The sequence below is a fragment of the Schistocerca americana genome, chromosome 3 (assembly GCF_021461395.2).
Source record: "Schistocerca americana isolate TAMUIC-IGC-003095 chromosome 3, iqSchAmer2.1, whole genome shotgun sequence".
Taxonomy (NCBI): Eukaryota; Metazoa; Arthropoda; class Insecta; order Orthoptera; family Acrididae; genus Schistocerca; species Schistocerca americana.
In genome coordinates, this window is record NC_060121.1 from 712,855,758 (window position 1) to 712,867,687 (window position 11,930).

Genomic DNA, 11,930 nt, shown 5'->3' on the forward strand with positions numbered 1-11,930 from the left:
CCAGTGGGTTCTTCCCAGGTATCAAAGCGGGGATTACGATGCTTTCCCGCTATTGCGGTGGGAACTCACCCTCAACCCAGATACGGTTGTAAATATCTAGGAGGCGTCGCTGGCAGTTCACTGAGAGTTGTTTCAGCATATGACAGTGGATGCGATCGGGCCCAGGAGCCATATCACGGCAGTCAGCTACAGCAATGGAACACGGTACAATTCCGAGTGGCGCATTTGAAATGAAAGGCTCCGTCGTTCCAACTGCTCTTTGAGGGAGCGGAAGGCCAGTGGGTAGTTCGCAGAAGCGGAACACAGCGCAAAATGGTCTGCTAAGCGGTTTTCAATTGTGTCGGAGTCAGTACGACTGCTCCACTCAGTGAAAATGCAGGTACGCTGACAGGGGTCCGATAGTCATAGAGACTCCTAATCTTGGCCCAAACCTGTGATAAGGTGGTATGGAGGCCAATGGTGGAGACATATCTTTCCCAGCACTCTTGCTTGTGTTGGCGAATGATGCAGCGGGCCCGCGCACGCAGCCGTTTAAAGACGATGAAGTGTTCCAATGAGAGATGCCGCTTGTGACACTGGAGCGCCCTTATGCGATCTTTAGTCGCCTCAGCGAACTCAGGCAACCACCAAGGCACAGTCCTCCGCCAAGAGGACCCGGAAGAACAGGGAATGGCAGATTCTACGGCAGTAATGATGCCGGTGGTGACCGAGTGAACCACTGCATCAATGGCGTCATTAGAAAGAGGATCAATAGTGGCAATGGAGGAGAACAAGACCCAGTTAGCCTTATTCATAGCCCATCTGCAGGGGCGCCCAGAAGAGTGACGCTGTGGCAGTGACAGAAAGATCGGAAAGTGGTCACTAAGACACAAGTCGTCATGCACACTCCATTGGACGTACGGTAAGAGGCTAGGGCTGCAGATCGGAAGGTCAATGGCTGAGTACGTGCAATGAACCTCACTGAAATGTGTGAAGGCACCATATTTAAAAGTGAAAGGTCGATCTGTGCCAATACATGTTCCACGATGCTGCCTTGGCCTGTTCCCGATGATCCACCCCACAGAGGGTTATGGGCGTTGAAGGCGCCCAGTAACAGAAAAGGTGGCAGCAATTGGGCTATCAGCGCAGCCAGGACATGCTGTGGGACATTACCATCCGGTGGAAGATGTGTGATGCGTCACCAATAGCCTCTCCCACACAAATGTCAACCTCTTCGGCACGTGGTATCCCCTGCTACGCTAACGAGGCTCTGGCGACCGAGTTTCTCCCGGGATAAGGAGAACCCTCTACTAAGCCAACGACCTTCTAGAGGGCGGATGAGCTGGTAGAGCAAGGGCACCCTCTTGTCCTTGGAGTGAGAAATCACTCCTAAAGACGGAAGAATCACCAAGGGTGGTCAACGGCATAGGATGCTGAAGGCAACGGGAAACCACAGCATTAAAGATCCAATGGATATCCCCAGGAAAACTCATCATGGCAGGGTTCAATGTCAAATTATCCGGAGTTGCAACTCCCCCACTCGGATCTCTGGGGGGGAGAGCCTTGAACAATGCCACAAGTAAATACAAAAATAATGCAACAATAGCAACTTGGAATGTAAGATCATTATACCAACCAGGCAAAGTAAATAATGTTATACAAGAAATGAAATGTCTAAAAATTAACATTTTGGGTGTAAGTGAAACAAGATGGCCTGACTCAGGAGAAATGACCATTGACAACATGAAAATATATCACTCGGGAAATTCTGATAGCCAGCACAGGAATGGGGTAGGAATAATTTTAGATGAGTATGCTAGTAAATCTGTCAAAGGCATTTTACCAATCTCAGATAGAGTAATCAGTCTACATTTACAAACGAAACAAACAAATATTAATTTAATCCAAATCTATGCTCCAACAGCCGACAAAGACCAAGAAGAAATAGGAAAATTTTATGAAGAATTAACACAAGCAATAGGAACCTCAAAATGCAGAGACATTATTATCATCATGGGAGATTTTAATGCCAAAATAGGTGAAGGAAGTGAAGGTGATCTTATTGGACCTTTTGGTTTAGGAACAAGAAATTAAAGAGGAGATTTGCTGTCACAATTTTGCCAGGAAAACAATCTGTCTATTACAAACACATTTTTTAAACTCCCTAAACGAAGACTTTATACTTGGAAATCACCAAGAGACTGTAATGAAGAAGTTTGCAGAAATCAAATTGATTTCATACTTATAAACAAGAGGTATAAAAATTCTATTCATGGTGTGAAAACATATCCAGGAGCTGATATATTTTCTGATCATAACCTTTTAGTAGCAAAGTTCCATGTGAAACTGAAAGCCATACAAAAGAAACAAAAGAAGGACTATATAAATACAACTATTCTAAGAGACCCCTTGACTAAACAAAAGACTTCTAAAGAGATTAATAAGGAATTAGTTAGGATAAAGAATAATCAAACAGAAGACATTGATGGCAAATGGGAACTTATAAAAGACACATTAAATAATGCATGTAAAAACACAATGGCGACCAAACACGACAACATGAAAAAGAAGTGAATGACAGAGAAGATATTACAATTGATGAAACAAAGAAGAATACTTAAAAATAGAGATGAAAGTGAGTATAAAAGATTACATGCAGAAATACGAAAAGAAACACGGCGAGCAAAAGAAGAATGGTACAAGTGTAAGTAGGCTGTTTATGTTTTCTCTATGTAAGTAGGCTGTTTATGTTTTCTCTATGTAAGTAGGCTGTTTAGGTTTTTTTATGGTAACGCAACCTCTGTATGAAAATCACTGGCTGTGCTGTGTGCAGTCTGTGGCTGCTTTGCATTGTTGTAATACTCGCCATTGTAGTGTTAGGCAGCTGGCTGTGAACAGCGCGTAGCGTTGCGCAGTTGGAGGTGAGCCGCCAGCAGTGGTGGATGTGGGGAGAGAGATGGCGGAGTTTTGTAATTTGTCATGAACTGCTATATTTATATATGATGGCATCAAGGTAAATATATTGTTTGTGCTCTATTAATATCTTTCATTTGCTAACTATCCCTATCAGTAGTTAGTGCCTTCCATAGTTTGAATCTTTTATTTAGCTGGCAGTAGTGGCGCTCGCTGTATTGCAGTAGCTTGAGCAGCGAAGATTTTTGTGGGGTAAGTGATTTGTGAAAGGTATAGTTTAATGTTAGTCAGGGCCATTCTTTTGTAGGGAATTTTGAAAGTCAGATTGCGTTGCTCTAACAAAATATTGTGTGTCAGTTTAAGCACAGTCATGTATAATTGTTGAAAGGGGACGTTTCATATGGCGACCCTGCCAGGATACCTCACTGGAATCTTCTGATTTTTTTCTTGTAGTTTGTGTAATTAGTGTAGATTTTGTTTATTGCTAGCGCGTAATTGTAGAGAGAATCTCCTTTGTAGTTGTAGCCTTTCATTGTTGTACAGTAAAACAGTTGTGGCATGCATGTAGATTTGCACCAAGTATTTCGCAGCTGCGCTGGCAATTAAGTAGACATTATTCCCATTGCTATGTTATTTTATTTTGCTCTTCAAATTGTGCTTTTCTGTGTTATCGTGTGAAATATTGTGACAATTATGGCGTGTGAAAAACGTAATACTAGGCTCCAAAGTAAACTGAGAAATGACAGTGAAGACGAAGGCAGTGTGTTAGCGCCACAGAGTAATGAATTAACTAATGTTCAAAGTAGTAATTTGGTAATTGCGCATAGGGAAATGGAGCGGGCGGCAAACAATGGTGTAGACAGTGAAACAGGTAGTGAACAGGGAAGCGTTATCGATCGATTGGTTGGCAACAGCTCGCCTCAGGAATCGGGAATGACAGAACACAATATCGCAAATACTGTAGATTCAGGTTTTGGGTCATCACCGTTTTCTCAAATAAGTCAAGACACATTTTCTGCTTGTCAAAATGTGAATGTTGCCGGTGCAAATGCACTGCCGAAAAGCGTAGAGAAACAGATTCCAGACGCTAATACATTATTATTGCAATTAATGCAACAAATGGAACAAAATCAGAGACAAATGGGACAAAATCTTAAAAAGTTAGACACAGTGGAACAAAATCTTAAAAAGTTAGACACAGTGGAACAACACCAGAGACAAACACAGCAACAGTTAGACGCAATGGAACAAAATCTTCACACCACGCTTGAACAAACACGTGAAGATTTAACTACTGAGTTACATAACATTGAATCGAAATGTCAAAAAGTCTGTAATGACGTAAAAACACAAATTTGTGAGCATTTTCAACCTATTTTTTCGCGGCATGAAAATGCATTACAGAATCACGAAGCAGCCATAAAAGAACTGCAAACCATTGTTCATGAAAATCATGAGACCTTGTGGGCTAAAATTGACTCAGTTGCATCTACCGATTCGGTTACGCAACTTGCAAAAACTCAGGAAAACTTTAAGGACACAGTAGATATTCTGAAACTTGGTTCAGAAAAACACACTGAAGAAATAAGTACACTATCGGAGAAAGTAGCCGAACTTTCGGATCAGGTCACTAACTTATCTACAAAGGTAGATGATGATCTGAATGACACAAGACCCGTAGCCTTCACTGACACAGAAGAGTATGAACAAATCAGAAAATTCAAACAAAATCAGAATCAAATTAATACACAACACCAAAGAGAAATCCGGGAAGTACAAGATCAGCTGACACAGGTAATACAAGAATTACGTATTTCAGAGGACACTCGCGCTCCAACACGGGAAGAGGGACTTAGAAACACGGAAAAGCCGCAAAATAATAACACAGCGCATTTCGGAAGTTATGAAAGAAATTGGCAATGTGCACCGAATTTTGAGATGGAACGGCCGACACGACCTAACAATGACCGATATGCGACACGCCGACATGACAATTTTGACTATAAGCTGTTCATTACTATACGTAAATTCAAAACATTTAAGAATTCTGGCAACGACATTCATCCACAAGCATGGCTCCATCAATTCTCTCATTGTTTTCCTCCCAACTGGTCGTTGGAACACAGATTAGAATTTATGTGTGGCTACTTAGAGAATGAACCAGCTGTAAGAATGCGATCGGTCATTCACGATTGCCACAGTGAAGGAGAATTTTACCATGCCTTCCTCTCAGCGTATTGGTCTCAAGCCACACAAGACCGCGTAAAACATGGTATCATAATGATGAAACATTTCGAACAATCTGAATTCTCCAGTCTTATGAAATATTTTGAAGACATGTTGCATAAGAATCAATATCTTTCAAACTCATACAGCCCCTCAGAACTCATCCGCATTTGCTTACTCAAATTGCCTGAATATTTACGACATATTATTATATTGAAGACATGTTACATAAGAATCAATATCTTTCAAACCCATACAGCCCCTCAGAACTCATCCGCATTTGCTTACTCAAATTGCCTGAACATTTACGACATATTATTTTGGCAGGACGTTGCAAAGACGACATTGAAGCTTTTCAGGGACTGTTACAAGAACTGGAAAGTGACACTGACAATCGCAGAACGCGAAAACAAGGACACAACAATTACAGGTCACATCCGTCACAATTCCGTGACGACAGAAACAATAACCGGACACGACTGGTCTATTCTCACAACGCAAATCGTGACCAAAACAGACACCACCCTTATGACAACCGTTGGCAGAATAATAATTACAGGGAAAGATCACCTCTCCGCAGTAGTGACTATCACAGAGACAATCAGAGAAACAGACAATATGGGAACCAAAATAATTATTATTACGGGAGACAGAATAACTTTAGACGCAACGGTCCAGCGCGCAGTTACGATTCAGGGAGAAATTCTCCACCACATGACCGACAAGAAAGAAACTACAGGAACTACCGACATGACGACAGACGATATAATCATAACGATAGACGTGAATTTCATCAGAACTGGCGGGACTCTAACAGAGCTGGGCCCTCTCGGCAAGGCGAATTTGAAGAAGTTAGGTCTCCTAATCCCAATAACGGCGCGCGCCAACAAAGAAACAGACAATGACTCGCACCGCAGGCAGCCACCAGCGCCAGCTGGCTCAGGGAAAAATAACATAGACGCTAACCTTGAGAAAAAAAATTTCAGTATTCTTTACCGACGTATACCAAATGACAATTGCATTCAAGTTCAAACTCTGAGTACTAGGAAGAGTAAAGGTTTACACCACATTTCACATGTAAAACCGTTTATTGAAAGATAATCTGCTTTTTAACTTTGTCTTTGCCATATAACTTTTCCCTTTACATTACTAATATGCTGTGTCAGACTTAAGAAACTGTTAACATACAACTATGTTTGAAGTTAAATATCCAGTCTAGAACCTAGGGAACATTTTTAAACAGAAATTACGAATGCATTGTTGTAGTGAACAGACGACACAGTGTTGTATTTGTACATTCTTGCTTGTTAGTTGCACGATTACGTAACGACTATAAGGCTCACATACTTAGAACATTTACCAGTACTGCTAATGAGATTTTAATGCAACATTTTGGTTTACTTGAAAATACATTCTGGGTTTAAAGTACTTTCTGTGAGATACCAGACGACACAGTGGTTAGTTTATGTGACAACTACACGGTTTTATCACGACGCTACTAATAAGTGACAATATACAATGTTGCTTTTGCGGTGTTTCTGTTTTATATCTGCACAGTTTTTCTGTTTTATTCTGGAAAGTAAAACATGTTTTAGTAGTAACTTTTGTAGTATAGCTACAATGAGACAGGGTTTATTGAAAGATAATCTGCTTTTTAACAACAATACGTTACAGCACAGTACGTTCTTTACCACAACAATAAGCGTAATAACTAAGATATCTATACGCAAAGCATTTCACTATCGTTCATGAGGTAAGCACATTGTCTTCTGCAGAACTTAGCTTTCGGAGGACGATAACCACGACACTTCCACAGAGATTCTGTTGCGACAAGATGCACAGTTTAGCGCTACAGTACACGCATTTGAGTGATCAATCTTATACTTAAAACACTTATTTTTAAATATTTTTTTAATTACAAAGAAAGTTTTCCGTCATACATTTCATTCCATTGCTGTAATCTGTAACACCTGAGGGTATAATTATAATAATCCTCAGGGGGGTACATGCTTACTTTGTGTACCATGTGTTTGGCAAGCACAAGGAACCCTAGCTAATATGGTATTTGCTTATACAACTTTACACATCGGTACCATATTTCTCTAACACACAAATTACACAGCTATCTGATCATTTAACTGAGAGAGACAAACATTTATTTTACTACATCAGTGACACATGTTTACACAATTACACAGTTGGATAACTTCACACTTATGAAACTGTATTTTGTCTGTACTTTGTAAACTGTTCATATTTTTCGGAACCATTGTGATACTATGAGAGCTTTGAATGATGTATTTGGTATGAGATCATGATTTTTAAAGTACGTTTGAGGTAGATGACACTATTTAAATGAGCAGAGAATTCTTTTTAGGCTTAGAAATTATTGGAGGAAGTTACGACGATTTTGAGATTTGACTGAAGTTTTATGATGTTATTATTACGACGACGATGTGTATTATGTTGTTGAGGAATGTTTATTATGCTACGTATTTCTCACGATGAAATATTGAAGAAGTGTCGACGAATATGTATATGTATAATGAGGTAAGGAATAATGAGTAGTGTTTAGGGACTCTGATTTATGAAAAGGATGTTGGAAACCAAGAAACGTACTTTAAGAGTTATGAAATGTGTGACTGTATCACAATGCTGACGAATATTTTTTTTGGACACTTATATTTATAGGATTTTGTTTCTACAGATTTGCAACACTAATTCTTGACCTGTGAAATATTTTTATATGAGACTGCAACGGTAGCAGAAACTGCTGTCGTAAATATTTCCGTACGAAAGTTAAGTGACCACCTGCACGTAATGCGTCGCGGGCACCCAGCTGTGTCAGACACCTGGAGAAAAAGCCATTATTGCGAGCCCTTTTCAGCGGCACAGGTAGAACAAAAAAAAAAAGGGAGGCCATTATCCTGGCCATTGCCATTCCTTTAGAGAAAGCATCGCAAATCCGACACGCTGATTACTTGGAAACATATCGTACTTTCTGATATTTACTGAAATGCCTAATAAAATGACAAGAAATATTTTTACATCTGCACACCTGATTATGACAAGCGTCTTTCTATGAGAGTTGAGAGAATTTCTACTAACTTATGAAATGTCACATGACTACTGAATGATATTTTTATGCTTTGCTTTTCATAGTTGCTTATTTCATTTGATATCTGGTTTCCAGCTGTGTTGCAGCATTGCTTTTATAAAATGAAATGCATTTGCTAATGTGAACACTTTCTGTCAACAGATCTATTAAATAATTATTTTATAATCCACATTCTTTAAAAAAGGAGCACTTGGAAAGGAAAGAACAATAAGAAGGAACTAGTAACAGTAACACATAATTTTCTTTTCAAGTACATGGTAATATTTCTTTTACAATCAGTTGTTGTGGTGCACCACTTTAATTACATAGATATTAAGATGTGAATATACATTTCCCTTATCTGCATTGTCGTTTTTACTGTAATATTTTTCTGCTTGAGCTTTGTCATGTATAGATATAAGTTTTATATTTTTTATATTTGCTGCTGCTGTTTGCCAGGCATAGTGCTACTGAATTTTAAATTGTGTTACTCTGTTAAGCTAATTTTACTACTGACTTATTTTTCTTGCTACTGTACATTGGCTCATGTTAGTTGTAATGTTGCATTGCTTGGTAATTTATATTTACTGTAGCTTGCTTTGCAATTTTCCATTTTTTTTTGCATTGCTGTTTGTGTTAATTTGTTATGTGCTGCTGCATTGGCTCGTCCCTTAGTTTAGTATCTGAGCTCAGTAGATTTAAGTTAGCTTAAGAGGAGACTATATAAGAAACTAACTATTATAAATTTATAAGAAATGCATTGAGATGCTATCAGAAAATGGCCTGGCAAAATAAAAAGGATATTGTACAGTGGAGAAAAACTATTATTGACAGAGGATGTGAACAGAATACAGAAAGCAGAGAGAAAAACTATTTTTGACAGAGGATGTGAACGAAATACAGAAGGCAGGCTTAGATAGGACTTTTGGGAATAGTGATGAATGAAGGGAGATCTCCAAGAAGCAAAGAAAGTTTTGTTTGCAAAATACTGCAATGAAACAAACCCTGTCCTTTCCTTCTGTGTTATCCCACTATGTGTTTGGGTACCCTTGTGTATATATGTTCTTCCTGTCTTTATATGTTTACCTCATCAGACTTTTGTTGTAGAATTTTTCTCATACTCAGCTACATGAACTATGATGAGGAATACTGTTATCCTCAAATATAATTTGCGTTAATAATATGTTATTTACTTTGTAAAGATGTTAGACATTATTAATTCTGTTTTGTTTTAATGCTCATGTGTAAAGTTGATGTTTCAAAAGTTATTCTGATCTTTTATGTATTTACTTATGTCATAATTCCTGTAACACTGATGTATATGTTTATTTCTATTCTTTTGTAAAGCCCCTATTACTACAAACGTTATCTGTATTATTATGTTTTTAATGATGTGTTTTGTACCTTTGTTATTGTATTCTTATGTTATAAAATTGTAATTGTCACCAGTTCATGATATTATTAACTTGTTAGTTACATTTCACTGCACACGTTTCTGTTGGTCATAGTATATGGACAATATGTGAGAAGTAGGGACTGATAGTGTTTGCACGTGTGTTAATGATTCAGCAAGGGACTGGATAACAGCATTGCTGGTTCTAAGGACAATTTCAAAAACTTTGTGAGTGCACAAGTGGTGGTTTATGGACTTGCTATATTCTCCGCAAGACTCTTCGATGGTGAATGTGCACCTGCACAATCGCAACAGATGGCTGCTGGCCATCTCTACAAGGACTACAGTGGGTCTGCATCTTTGATGGCCCACCATTACCATTATCTCTACAAGGACTACAGTGGGTCTGCATCTTTGATGGCCCACCATTACCATTATCTCTACAAGGACTACAGTGGGTCTGCACCTCTGGTGGCCCACCAATACCGTAATCTCTACCAGGACTACAGTGGGTCTGCTCTGTGATGACCTACCTACCAATATTCTTCCAAACTTCGAATGACTCTGCTGTGGGTTTGCTCTGTTGTGGCCCATTACCTGTATGTATGTCAAGAGTCAGCACTGTCTTTCCGTTGGAAGGACAACACTACTTCTTCAAGACTGCATGGAAATCCACTACTTCCGTGTGCATTTTCTTCTACTGCTCAGACTTTGAGAAAAACACTATATTTTACCGTAATGAACGATTAGGACTGTCTTTATGGACTGTGAGACAATTTTAGCTTTTGACCAATGTTGTATCAATAAGTGTATGCATTAGATATCTTTGTTATTGTAATTATGAAAAATTTTTTCAAATCTGTATTGGGCACTGCCCAAACCAATTTGTAAAATTTTTTGTGGGGAGCATGGGGGCTATGTAAGTAGGCTGTTTATGTTTTCTCTATGTAAGTAGGCTGTTTATGTTTTCTCTATGTAAGTAGGCTGTTTAGGTTTTTTTATGGTAACGCCACCTCTGTATGAAAATCACTGGCTGTGCTGTGTGCAGTCTGTGGCTGCTTTGCATTGTTGTAATACTCGCCATTGTAGTGTTAGGCAGCTGGCTGTGAACAGCGCGTAGCGTTGCGCAGTTGGAGGTGAGCCGCCAGCAGTGGTGGATGTGGGGAGAGAGATGGCGGAGTTTTGTAATTTGTCATGAACTGCTATATTTATATATGATGATATCAAGGTAAATATATTGTTTGTGCTCTATTAATATCTTTCATTTGCTAACTATCCCTATCAGTAGTTAGTGCCTTCCATAGTTTGAATCTTTTATTTAGCTGGCAGTAGTGGCGCTCGCTGTATTGCAGTAGCTTGAGCAGCGAAGATTTTTGTGGGGTAAGTGATTTGTGAAAGGTATAGTGTAATGTTAGTCAGGGCCATTCTTTTGTAGGGAATTTTGAAAGTCAGATTGCGTTGCGCTAACAAAATATTGTGTGTCAGTTTAAGCACAGTCATGTATAATTGTTGAAAGGGGACGTTTCACAAGGAACAATGCTCTGAAATTGAGAGTTATGAAACAAGACATGATAGTTTCAACTTACACAAAAAAGTTAAAGATTTAGCTGGACTTAATAAAAAGAAAAGTACAAGTTTATTGTTAGATAAAAATGACAAAATAATTCCTGATGTTAAAGGTAAACTGGACAGGTGGACAGAATATGTCAAGGAACTATTTGAAGATACAAGAAAAGATCAAAAATTTTATGATAACATGATCGGAGAACGAGGACCAAGCATATCGAAAGAAGAAATATTACATGTTATCAACAAATCAAAGACAGGAAAAGCCCCTGGACCGGATAAGATACCAAATGACATCCTGAAACTCATAGGAATAGACCATATAGATATATTTGTACAATTGTTTAATGATATTTATAATTCGGGAAGTATTCCTAGGGATAGGTTGACATCTACCTTTGTTACATTACCCAAAAAGGCTAATGCCAAAACTTGTTAGCTTAATGAGTCACACCTTAAAGATATTTCTAAAAGTTATACACCAACGAATATGCAAAAAAGTAGAAGAAGGTATAAGTGAAACACAATTCGGTTTTAGAAGTTCCCTCGGTACAAGAGAAGCATTGTTTGCTTTTAACATATTAGCGCAACGATGTATGGAGGTTAACCAGCCACTATATGTGTGCTTCCTGGATTATAATAAAGCATTTGACAAAGTTCGTCATGATCATCTCATAGAATTGTTAGAAAAGAAAACACTTGATAAGAAAGACATCCGCATTATATATAACCTCTACTACAATCAAACCGCAACCG

The 11,930-nt window shown here is 38.7% G+C and overlaps 1 protein-coding gene across 1 annotated transcript; it reads left to right on the forward strand.

Annotated features, from left to right (window-relative positions):
* Positions 1–2,608: 2,608 nt before the first annotated feature.
* On the forward strand, positions 2,609–11,613 carry LOC124606338. Its single transcript, XM_047138320.1, has 2 exons — positions 2,609–2,683; positions 11,125–11,613. Exons 1-2 carry the CDS (start codon positions 2,609–2,611, stop codon positions 11,611–11,613), a joined length of 564 nt encoding a protein of 187 aa, XP_046994276.1.
* The last annotated feature ends 317 nt before the right edge of the window (positions 11,614–11,930 follow it).